Source organism: Crassostrea angulata, chromosome 9 (genome assembly GCF_025612915.1).
Source record: "Crassostrea angulata isolate pt1a10 chromosome 9, ASM2561291v2, whole genome shotgun sequence".
Taxonomy (NCBI): Eukaryota; Metazoa; Mollusca; class Bivalvia; order Ostreida; family Ostreidae; genus Magallana; species Magallana angulata.
Window position 1 is genome coordinate 15,159,180 of NC_069119.1, and position 25,095 is coordinate 15,184,274.

Below are 25,095 nucleotides of genomic sequence, written 5' to 3' on the forward strand. Positions count from 1 at the left end.
GCCTTGGGCACGTAATTGTTTTCAGTTAATGTCATGTGAACGTTTTCAATAAAATTGCGCATGAATTGACTCGGTTGTGCATGTAGTGAATCCCAAGGATCCAGTGCATTAACATGTATTTTTTATTCAGCTGTTCTAGATAATTATATTCATTTGAGGGCAGTGTTTGAAAGAAATTCATATACATGTTTTAATACTATAGAAGTGATTTTTTCAAAAATATCAGATCTCATTAAGGTCAAGCTCGTTTTAATAGTAAATCTTCAAAAGTGTTGAAAATAACTCTCTCATTTATCAATAAATGTACATCATACAGAAACGGTGCACTAGCTCAATTGTCAAAACTATTTTCCTCTCATTTGAATGTGAAATAAAATTATACATGTTGTATATATTTCATACTGATATGTAATGAAAACAATATACTTCTGTTTATGCATATGTTGGGCCTTTGCAAATTTATTATTGTAATTGTGTTTGTGCCAATAAAATATTTGTATATGTTGAATTTTATTACGCTATTCCCCGACCGTATATAATTACAACGAATTCATATTCCACATAACTATCATTATGTAAGTGCTCATTGGGGCATTTAATGAAAGAACATTCTTTAAAAACCTAAAATTACCGGGTTTAAATCATAAGATTATTAATTTAGAAATATTTTCTTTTTTACATTATTCAGTGCATGTTTGTGTGCGTAACGTATGGTCCAATACATTTCATCAATGACGCGAATGTCGCATATAGTGTGGGGCGCAAGTGGGTTTTGACTATAAATTATACAAAATGAATATAACGTTAAAATGTCATTAATATAATATTTAATTGAACAATAACTGAAACAAGTATAACTGTGAGTAATAAGAAATCAATCTTTGAATATTATGAGGTAATCAAATACAGTCGGGTCCTGAACAAAAGTTTGTATGCTAACAAGTTTTGCAAAGCTGGAGTATTAGAAAATTTTCAAATACATGTATCTTAGAAATAAGCATAATTACTGAAGTCTTTTTCTATAATACCATAGTGAGTACATTTTACCAACTGAATGAAACCACAGGGTTTTAAAAAGAAGAATCATGCTTCCTGAATTTTTCATGTTTCTTTTATTTTATTTCATCAATTATTTCATAAATTAAGAAGTTGACAACATTTTTACACATTTGCAAGATATAGAGCATGTGCAGGTATAAAAAAAAATACTGACAATAAAAAAATTAACACATGAAAGGCTTAGACATCTACATGTTAGCATAAGATGCATAACATTGAAATAGTTGTCCATATGAGTGACCTTGACATCATTATTGAGGTTACTGTCACAAGGTCACAGTTGTCTGTTTTCTATCAGTTTGAAATAACAAAGCAAGTACAGATACAATTGTACTGTATTAAAAAAAATCTCAAAAAGAAATATATGACTGCATTTTCATAATGTACAGATAATTTTCATCATTCTCTACAAAACTGCACCAATGTTTATTCGATGAATCTACATTGTTTTTTCATTACACTTAAAGTACCATGTATTTATAAACCTTTCTTTTTATGATATACCATTGCAGTAAAGTATACACCAACAGTTTTGCTATTACATGGCTATGAATTTCTTATTTCATCACTATCATCACTATGTAGCACTTCTCCAAAATAACTTCATCAAAATGCCATGACAATGAAAATTTTTAGTTTTTTCCCCCTTAGTTTCCAAAGAGACAGCATTGCATGCACTAAAGTGGCTTAGGTTCAGTTTTTGTCTATCAGCTTTCATCCTCATTTCTCCTTTGTTGCTTCCTGTTGTTCAAACAGAGGGTAATTGTTCAGTACATCCTCCCAAGTCCTTTGTCCAATGGATAGCGCCTTCACAATGAGGGGAATTTCCTCCAACTGGTAAAAAAAGAAATACATGTCCTTATGAATATAATTGATTTAAATATTTTTAAATATTTAAACCTGACAATTTTTGGGCTAGATTCTTTTCAACTTTGTTGGCCTCGCTTCTCTTACCTCTCAGGTAAGAGAAAAGAGACCGTACATGGGTTTCCAACAATAAATACATAAAGAAATACCTCTTTGCTGTATTACATGTAAGTATCTAGTGAAATCTCTTAATTTTTATATTATTATTTTCTTAAATTAAATTAAATGAAAAAACATTGATTTTAATTGAGTATAGCAGCACACAAATACATGTACTACAACTATTTGGCGCATTGGTAAAATCCTAATTTTAATACTTCTGAACTGATATTGTTGTTTGTCAAATGAAATAAAACGCGCAAATTCAGATTGAAGCTATGCGCTTTAATGACTTACTGGTGCCCTGATCTGCTTCATGCTGTCCCTCTCTCGTAGAGTGGCAGTGTGCGGAGCATTCAGTGAGTCAAAATCTATGGTCACACCATAGGGAATAGCAATGGCGTCCGTCCTAGCGTATCTCTTCCCGATGGAGCCACTGCTGTCATCCACACGATGGGAGATATCATTAAAAGTCAGGGCCTTAGCTGCAAAAAGATTCAAACTTGAAGTATGCATGTATATCTAATAAGACACAGTTTCATGTTACACATGTATAGGGTAAGAAGTATACAGAAAGAGGAAAAAAATGTAGTGTGAGGAGAGAGAGAGAGAGAGAGAGAGAGAGAGAGAGAGACTTACAGAGTTCCTGGACAAAGGGCACGAAGCTGTCCTTGTTACTGAGTGGCAGAACCGAACACTTGTAGGGAGCAATGATGGCAGGCAGTGACAGGAACTACAAAGTATCAAGTGAATGTTACATGTCAACAACTCAAACTACAAAATATCCATGTTACAAGTCAACCAAATATCAACATAACTTTTTCAATATCAAGGTATAAACTAATCTACAGGCAAGTACTGGTATATTTACATTGTCTTTTAGTCTTAAAGACAGTACGTTTTGTAAAAACTGAATATGATTACTATCTTCACTTGGTAATGATTCTTTTTTTTTAAGAATTGATATGAATCAACTATTTTGCATAAAATATAATAACAATAGGAATCTACAGTACTATTTCCCTTACCGATCTCTGTTCATCACCCTCTCTGATCTTAAAGTTGTGTTCAAACACAGAATACATGACACGTCCGACACCAAACGAGGGCTCTATCACGGACGGAACAATCTCTTCAACTGCAAGGGTTCAATACAAAGTAGACGTTAAGATTTAGTGAACCTTCTGTATCATGATAATAATATCATGCTGCATATATGAAAAAGGTTACAGACGAGACACTAACAGGAGGTACAAGGTGTTGCTTTACCTATATTAACTTTGAACTCTCTTTGAATAGAATTATAAATCTTCAACTAATTTAGATGCTAAATGTTTAGATGCTAGATGTTCTTAAATTTGGGGAATTGTCTGGCCAAGCATATGTCATTGAATTAAAATAAAAACCCGCCCAATTCTTGGCTTCAGGAACAGACAAATCCTTAGATATGCACACAACTTTTTTTCATCCAATCATTAAATTATACAACCATGTTATGCATGTACATTTTTCACACGTATTATTTTAATACATGTATAAAAAAAAAATCTAAAAAGAATACCAATTTCTGGAAGATTAATAAATAGGAAAATATTCGCCCACGTTTTATTTTTTCCCCTTCCGCCCTCATAGTCAGCAGTTGAATTTAAGACTGGATGAATTCCATTTGCATTTGTCTCAAATTATCCCTGAGACTCTTTAAACTTAACTGTGTCTGAGTGAATTCAAGACAAGGTGAAACTGTTTTCAAGTGTAGTTGGGCAAATATTAGATGGGGCGAAAATAGCCATGTATATAGTATATAGTTAAAACTGATATAATAGATGCAAAAAGAGTTGTAAACTCAATGAATATGCCTGAACATTTACATTTTCAAGTGTCTTTGCCTGAGATAACACTACGTATCGATTTTGTACTATATATCCCATAACTACAAATGACGCAAAATTGAGGCGCCAGTGGGGTTTGCTTATTCATATTTAAATATTCAATCGTACAATGGCTTAAGATTATATAAATATAAGTAATAAGGAATCATTCTTTGAATATTATGAGGTGATAATTTTGGTCGAGGCGTGATCAAATCTATCTTAAAGTCCTTCGGGCTTTATTGGATTTGATCACGCCCCGACCAAAATTATCACCTCATAATATTCAAAGAATGATTCCTTATTCCTTAATTAATATTTGAGCAGTGCTTGTCCTTACCATGGACCTTTTTGGTGTAGCGTTTGATGGTCACCATGTCAGACTTGAGGGTGAAGGTTTGGGTTCCTACTGTAATCTGAGATTCACTGAAAAAGAATAAGGTACATGTATACATGTATATTTAAAGATTAAAACATTACATGTATAAATATGTTGCGATTTAATCATTTTTCAATGAACACTTATTTTCTAGGATTTCTTAAGCATTCTCCAGTCAATCTATGGAAATCTAATGTTCATTGACATCAGAATTATAATTTTTTTCATTGCTGGAAAACGTACATATCCTTGAGCTGAAAAGAATTTTTTAGTGCACCCACACAATTATTAATGATCTAGGTATAATCGCTTCATTATACTGCTCTACAATCACGGACATTTAAGAAATAATTTAATTTTCTGATTTCCTGTACAAATTGAGCGTGATTCAGTTTTAAAATTGATATAAATCTGTTTAAAATTCAAACGTAACGTCAAGTGGATTAGTACGTTGTTGACGTTAATGAATTATGACGTGCCTTGTGATGTGCCAACCAGGTTTTACTAATTTATCCAATCAAATGCATCGTTCCAACCAGAATTAAATTATTTACATGTATGTGCTGCCTGGACCAAATGTCTTTGATCAATAAAACTACAGCATAAACCGCCCCTTCTTATTTCTGTATCGCACTCACCCATTGGTGGACAGTTCCTTTTCTATCCTATCACAGTCCTCGACACTGAGCGCAGCCAGGTATTCCCCAATAGCCTTGGCGTCCTTCTTGAAGACTTTACCCAGACTTCCCTTGTTGGACGTACACTCCACCACATCAACCTCCTTGTGTGACCATTAAGGACTCGTAAAATTATTATCTCTCTCACTTTTTTTTTTTAACAAAATTAAATAATAGAATGAAAGTTATAATATTGATTTGTAAGCATGAATTTAGACCAATAAATGATGCTTTCAATGAATACATTTTTATTTTATCTCTCTCACTTTTTTTTTTAACAAAATTAAATAATAGAATGAAAGTTATAATATTGATTTGTAAGCATGAATTTAGACCAATAAATGATGCTTTCAATGAATACATCTTTTATTCGCCATACGTGTCAGAGATCTAATTTAACATGAACAAGTGAAAGCTTGTAAATGGGTTCTTTTCAAATGTGCAAAAGCAGCAGAAAGTTGATATCTGATACAAAAAAGATATCAAGGTGTTTCACAAATTTTTTAACAAATTATACTGAACTTTGCAGTTCAGACATGTAAAACATTCCTTAAAATGTATTGATTAAAGGTCCTCCTAAAGCCAATGTCTGTGTTTTGATACACGTATTACATGCTACATGTACAGGAATGATATTCTCTGATTTAAAGGATATGGGTTCTTGCAGCTTCTTCTCTGCCACTAATTTGGTCCCCGTTGCCTTGGAGTGCTGGTTCAGGTCATAGCACGATCTGTCTGCACAGCCCACACACTCCACCCAACCCTGAAAGGAAAAGATGCACATATGTTTAAGAAATAATACCATATTTACGGTAATTTTCACACCGGTCTTATTATCACTTTTTTACGTAATCTCTTTTAAATTGCAAATTATTGAATATGCAGAAATTATATTCTGTATCATTTTCTGTAAAAAACTTTTTGAAGCGCAAAAAATGACAGATGCAAATTAAAAATGCTGCACATTTTCAGATTTTAAAATTCACGAGGGTTGCTTCTCAAAATTATACACATATATTAATTCTTCACATTTTTAGTAATGTACAGTAAATGTTATAAAAAAAACCCAGCATTATCCGGCAGGCATTCTTACATAAGTAGTTTTGCATTCTGCGTCCCAGCAATCACAGGCGTAATGAGCCATCTCGTTGGACATGTGCTGTCTGAACCTCAGCTTCTTCCTGTCAATGCCACACTTCAACATGAACATCTGGATCCGTCCCATGAAGTAGCCAAGTGTCTCATTGGCTATCAGTTTCTATGAATGAATGAAAGTAAAGCTAAGTAACCAGGCATCTCATCAGCTATTAATTTTTATAATAAAATGAGAAATAAAACGAGGTAATCATCAAGAATTAAAAACATGCACTACACTGTACAACATAGCACAGGGAATTGATTTTCTTCATTGAGTCTCATAAGTAAAAGTTTGGAGCAGTAGTTTAGAATTTGAGTTTAAGTAAACTTTCATGCCCAAATGAATCAATTGATTTAAAACAACAACAAAAATAAATACACCCAGACAAACATGATAAATCTTAAATTAAGGAAATCTGAAATTGTACAAGTAAGTGCTCTCAATCAATTTCAAATAATAACATAACAGATTGAGAAGAAAGAGGTAAAAGGTGGTGTTCGTATTCCTTCCTTATGAGATCCTCCCCCTAATATTTACCTGTTTGACTGCCTCTCCCAGCTTCCACACCTGGGGGGACTTTCCATCCATCTGGTTACAGGCAGAATACAGCACCACGTCCAAGTCCGCCACATTGCTGAACTTTGGGTGGTCCTTCTGATTCGGGTCACAGAAGTGCTCGATTTCTGCCATAGTGAATTCTCTGTGGAAAACATTTAACAATATCAAACATTTTTTAGCTTTTACTCAAAGAAGTCTATTTGGTTTACTCAACAAATACAGAGGAATTAATATTTTCTTTATCAAAGTGCTCTGAGGGCAGAGAACCTAACTTCGAACGAATCAAATTTTCAAATATCATCAACTCAAACTGAGGCTGAATAAGGTGAAAATACCCCTGTATACTGTGATTCATACATTTTCAAGAGCATTAATTTTCATAGATTTAATAAAATTTTCAGTTTTGGAGATCACATAAAATTTGTGGATAACCTTTCTACCATTTACATCTAATATCCATTGTCATACTTTGATGAACGTTAAAATTTGTAGATAGGCTAGAGAGCTGAACCCTGAAGAATTAATGTGCAAATGATATTGATGAAACTGCAGGAGTATAAATACCTGACTCTAAGTAGCCCTGATCTGGGCGAGATTTCATTTCTGAATGCATTGCCAATCTGAGCAGCAGCAAATGGGAGCTTTCCCTGATTAAAGTTCAACAGTCGCTTGAAGTTGACAAAGATTCCCTGGGCGGTCTCTGGTCGAAGGAAGCTGTGAACAGAGAAGGATAATTGTTACCGGTAAATAATTGATAAATGTAAAAAATAAAATGACTGAACTGTACTTGTTTGTAGTATTTACATATTTGTAAATTTTGTTTCTATCACTTATCTAGTGTCTTTAAGGTCAAAAGCTCAAATCTTACAACTGAAAGTATTTAATGTTGATGAAATTCTAAATAGTCAAACTTTTAAATAGATTTAGACTGTGAACAAAATTCTGAAATTCAAATTCTGGAATATTGGACTGCCTGATAAATTAATTCCCCCTATCAATGCTGATCAAAATCCCAAACAAGGAAAGCTGTTAATAAAGAAATCACTAATGAAATGCATTTCATAGTGCATTGAAGGTTTACCCTTTGATATGCCCAGTGGGGCCGATGGCTGTGGAGAACATGAGGTTGAACTCCATGGGTTCTGACAGGTCATTGTTGGTGAGGGGAGACTTCATGTTGTACTTCACTATTGTCTTGCCCATGTCTTCCTTTGACATGCCATCAATCTGGAAGAATAAAAATCAAAGTACTGAAAAGGAACAAAATCAAAGTACTGAAAGAGATTAAAAGCATTGTACTGAAAATCTTTAACTTATGACATTTTAATCACATTATGTCCCTAAAAAGATAACATTGTTAACATTTTCTGTCAACTCTTCTTAATCTCCTTCTTTCATTTAAATCATAATGTCCCTAAAAACTTAACATCTGGAATTATTTTAAACCAACCAAAACAGAAACTTATCAATTCCCAACTTCAATATCAGTAACATAATCAATGAAGAATTAACTTACTAATGGCATAAGATTTCGGATTTCAGTCTTCGTGTCTGCGTCCACTTTTTTGTCTGTTAACATCTTTTCAAATGTGGCTAAAAAAGTATAAATTTAGAGTTAGAATTTATGGCATATGACATTTGGTGTTACCTTTACATATCAACTTACAAGGAACTAAGAAATGCAATCTTTATTCATTCTATCAGACTCCAAAATATTATAATTGTGTTAGCATTTGTAATAAGTTATTGGTTTCCAAAAATAAAATTCAAATGTTTCCATTGAATACATGAATTGAATAAGACATATTTCATTGACAAATATCAAAAGGATTGTTCACAAGTTCTGCAACTTAAATAGTCTTCTAATATATAATAATACTTAGTTTTACAGAGTCTTCATTATAAAGCAGGTATTTGTAATGTATCTCACCTTCAATCAGATGATCGGCTCTGTAACAATCTCCGTTCTTGAGGTCCTTTACCATGTAGTCTTGGAACCTCTCAACATGACCTGAGGCTCTGCAAAACAATTACATAACATCAAACCAAGGTGTCTGTAATGTGAATGTAATCTGATTCTATTGCACAGACATTTAAAGGCAAGCATAAACTTCCTGTTTTGGCTTTAAAAAAACACAATACCCAACTGTAATTTCCCAATAAAATATGAGGAATTAATATTAGCAAACAACCTTTGCAGATTTTCAAATCTTGCTTTTATTTTACGAACAGTTGTGAACTATGTGAAATGATAGTTATAAAAATTTGGTTCTCAAGATTTCATGTTGTCATAGTTTGATACAAAACGACAGAATCACGGAATGAAGAACTTGCGTAAAACAAGAGGCCCAGGGGCCACATCGCTCACCTGAGCAACAATTGCCTTAATTCTGATCAAATTAGCATTACAGTATCAAAATATCTTGACAACTAAGTACAGTAGATCTTGCTAAAAAAATTGAAAATCTGCCAATTTTTATCCACCTCTTTCTTTTGTTAAATACCAAGCCCCTTTTCTTGTTGTACCTGTAAGATGATTTTTCTCTTTTCCTATATACCCCCCCCCCCCCCATTTTGTTGCCCCACTTTTCTCTAGGGTATCATGGTTTCACCAAACTTATATCTGCATAACCTGTGCTTTCACACTAAGTACTGAGTTTTGGACCGAAAAACTTTCCCAGAATATTTTTAAAGATTTTCTCTATATATGTAAAAATTCAAACTGCCATCACGGCCCCGCCCTACCACTAGGGACTCTGATTTTGAATTTACAATACCCGAGGATGCCTCTACACAAGTTAAAGCTTTTCTGGCCAAATGGTCTTTAAAAAGAAGATTTTTAAAGATTTTCTCTATGTATACCTATGTAAAAATTCATCCCCCACTGTGGCCTCACCATACCACTGGACTATTATTTTAACAAACTTGAATCTATACGACTTGGAAATGCTTCCACTCAGATTTGGGCTTTCCTGGCCTAATAGTTTTGAGAAGAAGATTTTTTTAGAGATTTTCTCTATGTATAAAAATATATCCCCCATTGTGGCCCCGCCCCACCCTCAGGGACCATGATTTGAATAAACTTGAATCTACATTATCTGAGGATGGTTACCCGCCAATTTGAGCTTTCTTGGTCATATAGTTTTTGAGAAGAAGATTTTTAAAGATTTTCTCTATATATTCCTATGTAAAACTTGATCCCCCAATTGTGGCCCCACCTTACCCCCAGGGACCATGATTTGAACAAACTTGAATCTACACTACCTGAGGATGCTTCCATTCAAATTTGAGCTTTCTGGCCTAATAGTTTTAGAGAAGAAGATTTTCTCTATATATTCCTATGTAAAACTTGATCCCCCCGTTGTGGCCCTGCCCTACCCCAAGGGACTATGATTTGAACAAACTTGAATCTACACTACCTGAGGATGCTTCCATTTTAATTTGATCTTTTCTGGCCTAATTGTTTTTGAGAAGAAGATTTTTATAGATTTTTTCTATATATTCCAATGTAAAACTTGATCCCCCCATTTTTGCCCCACCCTACCCCCGGGCACCATGATTTGAATGAGCTTGAATCTACACTACCTGAAGATGATTCCATTATAATTTGAGCTTTTCTGGCCTAATAGTTTTTGAGAAGAAGATTTTTAAAGATTTTCTCTATATATTGCTATGTAAAAATTCATCCCCCTATTGTGGCCCCACCCTACCCCCCGGGGGCCATGATCTGAACGAACTTGAATCTACACTATCTGAGGATGCTTCCACTCAAATCTGAGCTTTCCGACTAACGACTACGACAACGACAACGACAGACAACGGACAAATTGTGATCAGAAAAGCTCACTTGAGCCTTTGGCTCAGGTGAGCTAAAAAGAGGAATCTACTGTGTTTTAAAAATTTTAATGTGGCTGTCTAAATAAGTTGCTAAATTGCCTATTCGTTAACATTCTTGCACATGACATGTAAGATGCATGACTCACACTAAGACTGGCTCTGGAGTTAACATTGAGCAATCAACTTCCAGCATCTGTTCCTCCAGGACAAAGAAGTTCCTCCAGGTCTGTAGGATGTTGGCTTTGACAGCACAGCCCATTGGTCCAAAGTCATATAGACCGTTCACACCTGTATAAATACATTTAAAAGTCATACAGACCATTTGCTCATGTATAAATTATAAATTCATACATTACAATGTGATATAGAGAATTCACACCAGTATAAATAAACTACAAAGTGAGATTATGCACCCGTTTTATACTAAAAAGAGATATAAAAACTATTCACATGTGGGAGTGCAACTTTAACCCCATGGAACCCCAATGTACCTCGGGGAACCAAAATGGTACCCCATAGTATAATATATTCAGCAAGATGTTCCTGTTGTTGGACACTCAAAAAGAAAAGTGTCTTATGAAATTCTTTTCTTCTTTGTTTGCTCAATATTCAGTCACATTCACAATGACTCTGGTCTTACCTCCATAAATAGAAAAAGACTGGTCATAGAAAAACTTCTGTTTGAGTAAATCTTCCATCTTCCCTCTGTCAATATTGTCCTTAGCTCCCAGTTCTAATTCCTTGCAAAATAATAAACAATATTAATATTGATGGAGAAAAAATTACTCTAGAATAATACACTATTGATTCTACATTGTCATAAAATAGACTTGTTTCTAAAAAATTCAGGTATAATTTTTTTATCTATTAATTTTTATTGGGTAAGTGGGGGAGGAATGGGGGTAAGCTTTTTAACTACCTTATCTTCCAGGGTCTTCTTTCTGTGTTTGAGTTCAGACACAGCTTTCTGGATATCTATATCTGGAGCTTTGTCTTCCTTCAGTTTCTTCACGATATCTCCCTGAAAGATTCAGTTTTCGGAGATAATATAGTTTAACTTTTTCTGCTGTAGTAAAGGGCACTACTAGTTTTTTAAGCTTCTGACACTTGAAATTCACAGATAAGTTTATACTTATCGACATGTCATTGACATTTTACTTAGTCCCTTAAGTTCCATTTCTGCACATGCTCTGATGCAAAAATAGGTGTTGTACATGCAATGCCACATTTGAGAAATAAAATATCATTAAAATTCAATGGTTGATCTAATCATCTTTGGAGCAAAAACTGTACTACTACAAGTCTACAAAAACATTCATATACAAGACTTAAACAATTTTAATAATTCAAAATATAATCATGCTAATTTTAAAAATTCTTAATAAGAAAAATTACTATTTTAGAATTCATCAATCATGAGTTGAACAAGTGATATCATATATTTGTTTGACTAGGAAGTTTTTTGGGGGGTTTTTCCTGTCATTTTTTCCTTTTAATTTTAGGGGGTATATCGATACCCTTCTATGTTTCAAATCAACTTTTTTTATTTTAATTTTATGAAAGATTTTAGTTGATTAACATATGTTCTAAAATAATTTATGTGGTTTCATCACCCTATAGAGTCTAAATTTTGTATGAAGAGAAAAACTTCATGAAACCAAAGCAAACGATGAAAACATATGGAACATGTGAAAGTAAGGTTGCATCATCTTGACCCAATTTACCTGTTCCTTAACAGCGACCCTCAGAGGTGCTAACATTTCTTCTATTTCGTGATCCATGATATCTGACGGTGTTTTTAACACGTGAGAAGTTGACCTCGCACAAAATAGCACACGACTGGCGTGAAAGTTCCGTTTAACGTTTCTCTGTGTTAAAACCTGTGCTCGTGGCCACAACAACCTCAGGATATGTCTCATGAGATGTAACAGTTGATTGACAGACCGGTGCCACGCTTCCGAAAAGCGCTGATACTAAAACAAGTCCCACGGGGAAAACAAGTCCCACGTAAGTCCCACGGCAAATGCGGCTATATATCGATATAATTATGATTGATTATGATTAAAAGGGATAAAATACTATTAATTCACACAACAAAATATTTTTATAAGCCTTTACTACGAATTTATCGACGAAAAATCAAAGATGTTGGTAAAGGTAGATAACTCGTACGTAGAATTCATACGGTAGCAGAAGAAATCTATATGCCCGCCTTTTAATTGATGGATAATTTTAATTTTCTCCAACAAAATAAAATCTAATAGCAGTAAAAAGTTGACTTTATATTCATTAAATAACACAAACTAAGTAAAAATCAGGTAAGTACACAACTCCTCCGCAGAATGCATTCGCCCGCCGAGAAAAGAGCAACCTGTCGCTTACCTGATGGGTTATTTTAATGTTTTATATTTTCAAACTTAAAAATGATCATATTAATAAAAAAAATTTTATTATGCCTGTCACTGAGGCTTTTATGATAAATTATAATACAGTGGAAGATTTAAGAACTAGTCTATACGAAACACACAAGCCTGAAGGAATGTACATGTGTACGTTTAAATTACCCTTGTCGAATACCTACCTATATTAATGGATATGATTTTTTCATTACCTTAGTTTTTTGTTTTTTTTTAATCAACTGTACGAGGGTTGTTAGAAAACTTCGCGGACAGTGATTTACGGCAAAATTACTGTGAACTTTGTAGGATGTTTTATTAAATGACTACCATTTGAAAATAAGTATGCAAAAAATCATATGAATTTATTTTTTCCAAAAGATACAGCGGTTTTTACTTTGCGTGAATTAGATTTACGGAGCAACATTTCATATTTCCACGAAGTCAGGTGACGTCAAACAACTGAAAGTCAAACATGTTACTCTTTTTCACAGTAAACATTTTTCAGTTCCACGCACTTTTTAAGACATTTAACCGATTTATAAAATGCACGTTCATACCATTATTTGTCAAGCTTTTGTATAATGCCTTTTGTGGCATATCGTAGATCATTTATAAGTGCAAGATCCAGGCTGTAGGGGGGAGGGGGGTGCTGCAAGGGCTAAAAAAAAACAGTTTTTCCATCTTTAAACCTCTGTGATTCAAGTTGTAAACGTTTTTCCTATTAAAAAAAAATAGTAGCATTCATATTGGAATCCTTTGGTCTCCATCGGAGATTTTCCTGCGTGCAAACAAAATTAAACGACGGCCCGGTGCTCCAAGATGTCCAAAAATATAACAGACGTCAAAGTTTTTGACTCATTTTTCAAGCGTTGTTCGTCCAAGTTCGGCGATGAAACGGTCAGAAATTCTTCAACTTAAAACTTTCATAAAATGACCCTCCTAAGTTATTGTGATGTCATATGAAATATCGTTTATTTTTATGCACTTCAACGGTACATTTTCTTAATAAGGAAAAATGCGTACAAAATATAAAAAATTTAAAAAAAAAAGAAAAAAAAAAGAAAACTGACATGCTCCGTGAAGCATATTCATCAAATAATTAAGCTGTATATTTTTTATGGTGCATTTAAAACAAACAAATCGTTTCATATTTCTTAGAAAATAAAAGTTATATCTGAAAAGTTTCGCTAGTATCATGTAAGTAGTCCGCTCACAAGTCAACTTGTGTGCGAACTTTTCTAATAACCCTCGTACACATGAATAAGAATTCAATAAGAATTATTGTGTTTTAAAAAAGTATACTGTTAAATATTATCATAACTTTTTCGTCTGACGCGAAAATGCGTGATCTTGATATCATTTAACTAAACCAATAAACGATTCAACAAATAACTATCAGATTATTATTTACATGTATATCAAAACGTAATAAAAACCATCCGTTCATCCAGAATATTTTTGAGGGGTATATTCAGGTTTGTTAAGGGAGGGGATCGAGGAAATTTAAGAAATTTGATTTGTTCCACGGGGGGCGGAACTCCAACTCCCCCCCCCCCCCCACCCCCGAATCCCATCTAGATTCAGCTCATGAAAAGTATGTGATCGAAAATCATCTACAAAGCCAAAGAAAAATTCTTACATCTACTCCAAGTTTTTCATGATGTACACAGTTACTAACATTGTACTATATACGGAAATGTGCGGGCACTTTGCTTTAAACGTATATTCTTTCTCCATATAAATTTACTAAAATTATGAATTTTGGAGAACAAATAATTATAAAATCTATAATGCTTACACAAGTACGTTAGCCTGTTCTTTTTCAAGTCTAGATCTAAGACTTTCACTGCCTAGTTCACCAAGCTATATGTAAATCTTCAATTCCTGATGTTGTTTCTAAAAACAAATATTACATACGTCATTCATAAGACTGTAGCAAAATTTTACATTGCATGATATCAGTGTAACTAATGTAACCGGGTATATTTTGGTTTCAATTTTCAATGGAGAAAAAAAAAGGCACCCGGTTCAATGTTTAACGTTGTAAAATGATTCAACTCAATGACATGGCAATCTTCTTGGTTAATATATATCTGGTCTGTTTCGTAAATAATAATGAATTATACTTTCCTTTACAAAAACAATTTTGTTTTTCTGTATTTTATCAGCTTCTCGAAGATAGTAACACACATGTTTAAATGTTTACGGTTATGAATGTATATAGAAATTATACTTAGTTTGACTTGTTAAAACACTGATGGCTTGTAATATATTTTGATTAAGTGTTCAGTGTAAGTGTACATGAGATATATTAAGTTTTAATTGGGTGTCAGAAACTCTGATAATTCTGTTGCATGTAGCGACCTTGCTCTATTAACGGGAATAATAAAAGTGGACTGCATAGTATTTTGAAACATAACTTTTCTGTGTTTCGTAGATCTACTCGTTCATAACTGTTATTTTTTCTAGTCACCTAAAACATTTGAGAGAGAGAGAGAGAGAGAGAGAGAGAGAGAGAGAGAGAGAGAGAGAGAGAGAGAGAGAGAGAGAGAGAGAGAGAGAGAGAGAGAGAGAGGGAGAGAGAGAGAGAGAGATGGGGTGGGGGTTGTGTACACGGTGTGCTTCACGGTCGTCTCCCAATATACAGGTAGGTAAAGGTCTATTGTTTTTAAAGCGACAAAAAAAAACCGTTCAATTCACACAGAATATACAAGAAACTAACACGTGTATATATACACGTGTATAGGTAGAGCCAACGATCACCAATCATCTTTGGACATGTAGCCCCCCCCCCCCCCTCCCTCCACTAGCCCCAAATATTATAGTAAAGTAGTAAAGGAAATAATAAGCAAGTTATTTTGTAATTAGTACATGATTTATGGTGATAAAAAAAAATACATTAATCAACGTGCTCGTGTTCAGATTGTGACAATGGTCCAGCTCCTTTTTTTTCTTTCTTTTTTTTTTATACAAAACTCTGCGTGTAACCGTTTGAGGGAAAGTGAAGTGAATGATTGTTTGTCGTATGAAAAACATATGCATATGTCATTAATACATGTATATACATTAAAAAATCAATAATATTTGGTAATGCAGCCATGCATTATTCTTGACTTTCTTTTTATCAGGGACGTATATACTTAGTATATACGTCCCCGTTTTTATCAAATGTAAAACATTTCTCGACCTTCGATTCATTCTGTTCACTAATTAGTGTGATTCATTAAAATTGTCGGAATGAAATTTTGCGAACATTTCGAATGTGAATGTTGCAGTGGAACTCTTACCGACTCGCTACAAAAATATTAAAATATGTCTATCAGTTTGAAAATGATTGATATATTGGCACAGATTTTTTGTGCATGTCTATAGCTATTTATTTATTTTCCTACACATTCAATCCCGTTTGCTTGATAGTTTTCTCTATAAATGTATTTTAATTGTATTGAAAAAATATATGTACTAGAACAGTTAAACGCAGGTTCAACTCGATGTTTGTATGGTTTTTCCGTTCATGAAGAGAGAAAGAAAGAGAGAGAGAGATTAATGGAGAAGACGGAGAAAGAGATGAAGTGAAAGAAGGAGGGAAGACAAAGAAAGAGAGAAAGAAATGCATATAAATATACATACTTGTTTACATATACGCTTGTGTGATTCAAGCAGTTATTATGAATAATTCGATAAATAAGAAGTCGAAAACATTTATTTCAGTAGAAAGTTACTTTTAACATATGCATAGATTTCCATAGGTTTCCGAATAAATTGGGGGAATACAATGGAAATCTCGAGAAAACAGCTTGATTCCTTGCTGAAAATTGACAAGCAAACAACTATATATTTATACATGTTTTCAAAGCCTTCTCTTTTATCATAAGGGTTTCTAAAAATATAACGATCTCTGCTGGTTTCTATTTTTGAAACACGATTTTTCATTCATTATGTAGAAAAAAACATTTCAAACAGAGTTGGTCTTTAGACCCAAAGATCGTGGAACAGTCTCGTGAACGGTAAGCTGCCGTAGACTAGAATATTCTTGCTGACAATAACAATTTAATAACAATACATGTATATGTAAGTATAACTCATGAACATCCATCAAATATGTAGTCATTATTTCAGTCATCATTTTTTTTTTTTGGAGTAGATGCAATATTTTTTCTTTGACTTTTAGGAAGATTTTCACCACTAACAGACTTTTCATGAGCTGATCTAGATGGGATTCGGAGGATGGGGTGGAATCCCCCCCCCCCTGAAAAAAAAATCAAATTTCGTAAATTTTCATTGTAAAATGACCAAAAATATGCCTAGACCCCCTCCCCCGACAAATCTAAATACCCCCCAACCCCCCCCCCCCCCCCAAAAAAAAATACTCTGAATGAACGCATGGTTCTGTCATGTTGTAAATTTTGAATTTATTGGGTGGGTGTAAATACAAAATTTCCAACATGTGTAAATTTTGTATTTAAACCCACCCAGTAAATTCAAATTTTACAACATGACAGTTCTTAGAGAGAACAGAACTGGGTCAAACTTAAGAGGAGTAATATACGGACTATATAAAACTCGTATCACCCAACTTCATGTAATATAATAAATTAATCACAGCAATAAGTAAACTTCTCTTCTGAACATAATCATAAGGCAAAATGTTAACTTTACAGCCATCTGAAATAATTTACAAATAAAATGACATAACTATAAATGGCACGCGTGCATTTTAAATCCACAGTCGTAAGAATTCTGTGTTAGAGTTTTCCCTTTATTTTTAAGTCATTCGCGCTTTTTTTTCTAAATTTGCGTAAAGAAATTAATAATTTTATCTATGCATTTTTTAGTACAATGAAATAAAAGACTAACATACAAAAAAAAAAAAAAAAAAAAAAAAAAAATTAGGAATTAGTTATTTAGATTATGGATTCTGCGTAATTTTTTTTTTACTTTCATGATTTTTACGAATTTAGTGAGTGTAAATCAATAAATGTGGTTATTTTTTTTTATCAATGTTAATATGATTATTTTTTAAGTTAGAAAATAAAAGTAAAACATTAAGATCGCCCATCAGGTAAGCGGCAGGTGTGCTCTTTTCTCGGCGGGCGAATGCAATCTGCGTAGCAGCTGTCTACTTACCAAACTTTTACTTAGTTTGTGTTATTTAATGAATATGAAGTCTTTTTTTTTATTGCTATTAGATTTTATTTTGTTGAAGAAAATTTAAATTATCCATCAATAAACGGCGGGTATACAGATTTCTTCTGCTGCCGTATGAATTCTACGTACGAGTTATCTATATTTACCAACATCTTTGATTTTTCGTCGATAAATCCGTAATAAAAACTCATAAAAATATTTTGTTGTGTTAATTATGATTATTTTATCACATTTAATCATAATCAATCATAATTATATCGATATATAGCCGCATTTGCCATGGGACTTACGTGGGACTTACGTGGGACTTGTTTTCTCCGTGGGACTTGTTTTAGTATCACCCTCCGAAAAGTGAAACCTAAATTCTGATTTTTGAGCCCGATATTAAAAGTTGAAATCGACTTTTTGTGCTTATTCAAAATAACGAAATTTAAAAAATATATATGAAAGAATTGAAAGAAATAAAAATCTTTCCAAATTCAAAGAATAAAACACAAAAATTTATCTTGTCCGAATTTAAACATTTACTAGCTCGATGTTCAAACATATTCAAATCCAATATGGCTGCGCCCATGAACAAGTTTTCCGTCGTATGAATTTATTTTTATGGGAGAAAGAAAACAAAACAATGATGCACTTAAGTCATTATTCTTATTCAGTTAATCGGGCAATTTGGAAGATTACTCGGAATTTCCACAAAACATGTCAACATCTAAGTAAATCAAAAGTGGTTTTAGGTATTGAAACGAGCTGTGACGATACAGGTGCTGCAGTTGTGAATACAGAGGGTCAGATTCTAGGAGAAGCTTTGAATTCACAAACAAAAATTCATGTTGAGTAAGCTACACCTAAATTTGCCTACTTTATTTTATTGTCTGAATACTTCATTTTCAACTTTTAGTAGTACAGTTGAACTTCGCTATCTCAAACACTGATATCTCGAATACAATGGATATGTCGAAATGATATGTAATTCCCAACTATTTTTTAAAAAGTGTTTTAACCTCGAAATCTCGAATTTTCAGATATCTTGAAGTTTTTAAATAATCCCATTTAGTTTTAAATTTAGATAAAGTGTGACTGTATGATTCATGGTGTTGTCATTTGAACAACACAATTATTTGTCTTTTAGTTTGCATCTATAGGTTCATTGAAAACATGAAAGTTATATTCACTGGAGATCACACTATAAACTTATGTAGTTGGAAAGGTGGAATAAACAAATTAATTATAGATAATAAGAGAGCGCTGGAACAAATATTGACATTTTGCCTGCTGTTCGATCTAATTCATGTATTCTTAAATACAATAAATACTTCAATAAAATACTTATTAAATTATTAATAAATACATAAATTTGATATTCGGTGGGGTATAAAAGGGAATTGAACCCCTGCATCACTTGACAGAGACTCAACATGCAATTCCCATGAAGTACCTGGGTATTGTTCATCCAATGTTCATAAAGCTCAATCTACAGATTATGTGTCAGACATTTTTTGTAGGAAAACAAAATAATATGGTATAGTACATGAAACTATGTTGACATTACAGACATGGAGGAATTAACCCCTCAACTGCCAAGTCACTGCATATAGAGCAGATAAAGAATGTGGTTACAACTGCATTACAAAGGGCAGGGACAACACTACAGGTTTGTATGTATTATGTTGATAAGGCCAAAATAAAATTATTGTTTGTTTGGAATTGCCTCCCTCCTCATAGAAACACCCAGTCTGATAAAATTTTATTGGCAAAAATTGAAGAACTTTTTTTCTATATGGAAATTTTTATTTTCTACCTATTTTCAATTAGTTAAACTTCAAATTTTAAAAGAAAATCTCTCTCTCCTGGTTCTAGAAACTTCCAGGCGGCAATCCAAACAAACAATTTTTAAAGGATGGCCTAAGTAATGATTAACATGTAATAAAAGTGAAGTTTTAAAAAATGATAATTGTTTCTCCTGCAGACTCTGTTAATATTCTCTTATAACAAAGGTTAGACCTAAAACTGTCAAATGGAAATAATATAAGTAACTGGCACTGACATATTTTATCATTTTTATCACTGTGACACTAAATAACATTAATAATAAACATTATCTATGTCATTCACATGGTATTATTTAAATGATCATCCATTATTTTGCAATAAATATGAATAAGGAAAATTCATGTAGAGCATGCCCTACTTTAATTATGTACAGATCATGTAATAATATATTCAATCACTCATTCTATTACTTTTAACCAGTTAGTAGCCTCTAGCCATACATTTCACACACAATTATACAAACATATCACACAAAATTTGTAGTGTGTGGTGGTGCACTGTGGTTGATCTATGGTGTATTATAACAGAAGAGAAGTTTGTTCTTTAGACAGTTTTGAGAGATGTTAAAAAATATACACGTTAGAAAATATTCAGTACATTGTTTTAAATAAAATTCACATTATTTCAACAAACAAGAGCCATATGAGTTCAATCTATATTTACATGTATCTCACTTTCCAGGACCTGGATGCCATAGCAGTGACCACCGAGCCAGGCCTGGCTCCCTGTTTAGGGATCGGACTGGGATATGCCAAGGAACTGGTGACTGAGAGTGGGTGTGTGGTCAACTAAGTCCTAATATTTGGTTACCTTATGTCAGAGCCCTTTGTTTCTATTACAACTGTTGCACACACACACCCCCCCCCCCCCCCCCAAAAAAAAAAAAAATAAAAAATAGCTTTTTAAGTTTCCATTTTATCATCCACGCAACTTTGCTTTTTATTATGATTTGAAGCTTATAAGATTTGTCTGTTAAGTTTTCTACATGTTTGAAACTTAAAGATATTCATTATGAACATTATGAAATGGGCACATGTATATACAGTAAAATCATTAGAACTCTTGAAGCTCTGTTATCATGTTTGATTTGTTGGGTACCCCTTACATACAATTTTAAATCCTGATACTGTGTATTAATAAGTTGATTTTCTCTTTCAGTTTACCCATGATTCCGATTCATCATATGCAGGCTCATGCTCTTACTGCTAGGCTGCTTGAACAGTAGGTATACCCACCTTACAATTTCAATTCAAAAAGTCTAGTAAGTGTTACAGTGAAATAGTTTAAAAGTATGTGTACCGGTAAGTGTGATAAGTGTTCCAAATTTCAATATTCTTATTGCAAAACCAACAGAAATTTTCTGCACTCTGCACTAATTTATATGTACATATATTAACATGTAGCTAAAGTGAGAAAAATACTGTAGTTCTCTCAATTTTTACTGCATTGATCCCCCCCCCTTCTTTTATTTTTACTACATGGAGTTTCCTTTCCTTATTTTTACAGCATTGAGTTTCCTCTTCTTTTTTTATATTACTTAGTCCCATTTTCTTGAATTTACAGCATTGAGATTCTGTTATTTTACTGTAACGGCAATAAGTTTCATCATCTTTCTTTAATTTTACAGCATTGAGTTCCTTTCACTTACATTTACAGCATTGAGTACCCTTGACTAATTTTACAGCATTGAGATTCCTTTACTCATTATTACAGCATTGAGTTTCCGTTCCTGGTGCTGTTGATCAGTGGGGGACACTCCATCCTGACGGTGGCTCAAGACGTGGACCGCTTCCTGCTGATTGGGAAAGGTCTGGACACCTCACCCGGAGATTGTCTGGAAAAGGTATGCATGGGAAGCACTGTGGAGCACGTGGTTATGAGCGTTAGGCCAGTAACCAAAAGGTTGCTGGTTCAAACCCTGCTGTGGTCACTTAATGTTGCATATTGTGCACTTCACAAGGCCTTTATCTACATTGTCTCAGTCCACCCAGCTGAAATTGGGTACCTGCTTATGCTTGGGGTTAACCTGCAATGGACTGGTGTCCCATCCAGAGGGAGTCGATGACTCTCATCTGCTTAGCACCACAGAAACTGGGGATATGCACTGGCCCTATGCACCTTCATGGCATGGAGAAGGATTTAACTTTAACTAATGCATAAGCAATTAATATACATTAATATACAATCTTTAATAATTTTATGAACTTTGAGAAAATTATATGCCTGAAAAAATATATGTGGATGCATTTGGAGTTTTAATTTGATTTGTTTTAAACGTAGTTCTTGATATCAGATCAGTTTATGATACAATTATGATAAGATCAGGGTAATGAAACTGAATTTTCTGTAAGATTGAAATTGGTGTAAGTACCATCTCAAACCATTAAACAACTATTTTCAATTGATATTTTTCAGGTTGCTAGGTGCTTGAATCTTAAGTCTCTCCCTGAGTGCCAAAATCTCTCCGGAGGGGCTGCCATTGAAATGCTGGCAAAAGGCGGCGACCCCAAAAGGTTTGCTTTCAATGCTGCCCAGAACAGGGTGCCCAGTTGTGATTTCTCCTTCTCTGGTGTACGTACTCAAGCGGAAACCCACATACAAAAGGAAAGGGAACAAGAGGGTAGAGTATTTCTATTTACTGAAAACATTTAATTTAAAAAATGTGACGTGAATGGGCAACTCATCACTAAATTAATAGTTGTTATTTATTTATTTTTTTTGTATTATTACAAATGTTAAATATTTTATGTAACCTGCTAGTACAATATTGTAAAGGTTTGTGAAAATATGATAACTTAGATATCAATCTTATCAAATTTTGAGCTTTTTTTTTTTATATGTCACCATTTGAAAGTCTAGCTTTAATATAATTTGCATAAGAATAATTATTTTTTTTCCAAGGTATAAAACACAATATGAATTGTTTGTATTATATTAATTTGTTACTGATAGATTGTGATGCAGGTACCATATATCCAGTTTAATTTTTTTTTTCGTGTCACAAAATTTGCGAAAATGGGAAAATGTGTAGCATTTTTAATTTGTGTCAGTCATTTTTTGCGATTTAAAAAGTATCTATAGAAAATAAACAGAAAATAATTTCTGCATATTCATTTATTTTCAATTCAAAAGAGATCGCGAAAATGTGAAAATTAGATAATCGTGAAAATTACCAGATATACAGTATGTATACAATAACAAAATGTTTACTTTAATAGGAAGATTACCTTTCAAAATGTTGAAATTTTTTTTTTGCCTGTCAGGTATCTCAGGTGAGAGCATTATCAGCACCGTAGGGGACTTCTGTGCCTCCCTGCAGTATGCCATCACCTTTCAGATCTGTCGCCGGCTACAGAGGGCTTTCTCATATTGCGAGCTACAAGGCTTGTTACCTGATAACTCCACACTGGTAAGGGGGGGGGGGGGTTAGAGTTAAATCAGAATATCACTTTTGCTACATGCTACAAAGTCACAAACAGGTAGTGGGGTATTGGTTCTGTTCATAATTTTTTTTTTACTATCATGGTAACCAGTGAATGTTTTTATGTCTGTATATAGGCTTAGATGGAAATCAGTTCCTTTTAGACAATTTTAGTTTTCATCAAGAATACTTAGTGTAATAGTTTTCAAATAGCTTTCTTTAATATTAATCTTCAAAAAGAAATAGAATTGTCTAAGAAAAGTTTACGGCTCTTAATGACAAGGAAATGCGTTCATTTTGAATGTTGTACAAGCTAGGAATAAACAAAAATCAAATTGTGACTTACGTCAAATGTCATATAGTGTAGAAGCAGAAATATTTGTTGAGGATTTAATTTTGTGATTTTTAATAGTTGGCATTATTTATCAATGAAATTAAATCCATGACAAATGTTTAACCCAAGTATTCATTTATTATAAGTTGATACGCAATACATTCTAGAGATTATGATATGACGAAATTAAATCCCAAAGAGATTGTTTTTGTTAACGAAATTTTAACCCAACAAATATATCATCTTCGCTAGCCAAGGGTTTTCGGTCCACTTTACTCCCCATTTGCGAAGATGCAAATATATGTGCTTCTTCGGTATTTTTTTTTTTAATTCATGTGCATTTTGTTTCTCTTTGTATGACAGGTAGTGTCAGGGGGCGTGGCCAGTAATCAGTACATCAGACAGTGCCTGCAACAGGTGTGTCAGATGAACTCGTCCAGACTCGTCTGTCCCCCGCCCAAACTCTGTACAGACAATGGGGTCATGATAGCATGGTGAGTTCTTGTGGAAATGGTGCAAGACAAACTTAAAATGCTGACTTTACTTTTCCTTACTTTTGAACCATTTTAATTTGTGGTGACCAATTTTTCACTAGCTCAGCCTCCAAGACACAGTTCAAGAAGTTTTATGAAACTGAAATATATATACATGTATATTTGTTTGAAGAGAAAGTCAACTAAGATGTTTTTTCTGCCCTTGACCTTTACCTTGGCCTTGACCTCATTTTTCTTTATTTTACTCCTGGATTTCTTCTTTTCAGGAATGGCATAGAAAAACTTAGAATTGGAAGGGGGATATCAAGTGATCCACAATCTGAGAATTACAGTCCAAGGTAAAAAGATATGTATAGAAATATAAAGATAGATATTACGTACAAATAGTAGTACTGTACACATACATGTGTTTGTTCAGTAGAAAACCATACAGTTCCTTTAACCTTTAAGATTGGACAAGTTTTCAAGATAAAATATGTAACTTTGATGATTTTTGGTTTAAAAAATACAAGTAAGTGTAGCTGGAGTAGTAGACTTCTGTGTGTAGAAGGAAGAGACCTTTCGAGAATTAATTTCATCCTGAAGTAATTTGGACCCTGTATGACGATGGTTTTAATTTCTTGTTTCAGAAGTCCAATTGGAGACGACGTAACAGAAGAACTCTTTAGGCTGGGGCTGAAAATTCCCCGTCTAAAACTCGAGATTCAGCCGTGATAGACCTTATTAATTTCCTCATTGACTTTTAACACTGAATAATGTTTATGTGTATTTCTCCTGAAAGAAGTAGTCATGTACATGCATGCTCATACATTCTTGTTCCTGTGTATTGAACAGGGTAAATTCTGTTTAAAGGGAAATTATCACCAGTTTTTATTGCCACCAGTTGCAAATTGCAATAAAATGTGTTATTGAATAAAGTGATCAATTGAACTCCTTTTTTCCATCATGTATCTCCAGATTTTGAAGCGTATCAAGCTTTGATCT

The 25,095-nt window shown here is 33.4% G+C and overlaps 2 protein-coding genes across 2 annotated transcripts; one reads left to right on the forward strand and one right to left on the reverse strand.

The window, feature by feature from the left end:
- Positions 1-1,093: 1,093 nt before the first annotated feature.
- On the reverse strand, positions 1,094-12,441 carry LOC128164038 (glycine--tRNA ligase-like). Its single transcript, XM_052827752.1, has 17 exons — positions 12,207-12,441; positions 11,402-11,503; positions 11,123-11,222; positions 10,629-10,770; positions 8,576-8,664; positions 8,162-8,238; positions 7,727-7,872; positions 7,210-7,359; positions 6,625-6,787; positions 6,043-6,207; positions 5,604-5,712; positions 4,911-5,055; positions 4,234-4,319; positions 3,054-3,163; positions 2,665-2,758; positions 2,323-2,510; positions 1,094-1,893 (listed from the first exon to the last, which is right to left on the reverse strand). The coding sequence occupies exons 1-17, from the start codon at positions 12,399-12,401 to the stop codon at positions 1,780-1,782; spliced, it is 2,175 nt and encodes a 724-aa protein (XP_052683712.1). The 5' UTR covers positions 12,402-12,441; the 3' UTR covers positions 1,094-1,779.
- A 6,158-nt stretch (positions 12,442-18,599) lies between these two features.
- LOC128163393 (tRNA N6-adenosine threonylcarbamoyltransferase, mitochondrial-like) lies at positions 18,600-25,041 on the forward strand. Its single transcript, XM_052826991.1, has 10 exons — positions 18,600-18,866; positions 19,584-19,683; positions 20,544-20,638; positions 21,021-21,083; positions 21,576-21,705; positions 22,278-22,482; positions 23,126-23,271; positions 23,981-24,111; positions 24,378-24,449; positions 24,741-25,041. The coding sequence occupies exons 1-10, from the start codon at positions 18,622-18,624 to the stop codon at positions 24,823-24,825; spliced, it is 1,272 nt and encodes a 423-aa protein (XP_052682951.1). The 5' UTR covers positions 18,600-18,621; the 3' UTR covers positions 24,826-25,041.
- Positions 25,042-25,095: the final 54 nt, after the last annotated feature.

Excerpts from the sequence above, each read along its gene's own strand:
- LOC128164038 (XM_052827752.1), bottom strand. The coding sequence starts at position 12,401 with ATGAGACATATCCTGAGGTTGTTGTGGCCACGAGCACAGGTTTTAACA. Across the intron at positions 8,665-10,628 it reads ACTCCAGAGCCAGTCTTAGT|AGCCTCAGGTCATGTTGAGA; the intron begins GTGAGTCATGCA and ends ATTGTTTTGCAG. Across the intron at positions 5,713-6,042 it reads CAGAATGCAAAACTACTTAT|GGTTGGGTGGAGTGTGTGGG; the intron begins GTAAGAATGCCT and ends TTTTCCTTTCAG.
- LOC128163393 (XM_052826991.1), top strand. The coding sequence starts at position 18,622 with ATGAATTTATTTTTATGGGAGAAAGAAAACAAAACAATGATGCACTTA. Across the intron at positions 21,084-21,575 it reads ACTGCTAGGCTGCTTGAACA|CATTGAGTTTCCGTTCCTGG; the intron begins GTAGGTATACCC and ends TCATTATTACAG. Across the intron at positions 22,483-23,125 it reads AAAGGAAAGGGAACAAGAGG|GTATCTCAGGTGAGAGCATT; the intron begins GTAGAGTATTTC and ends TTTGCCTGTCAG.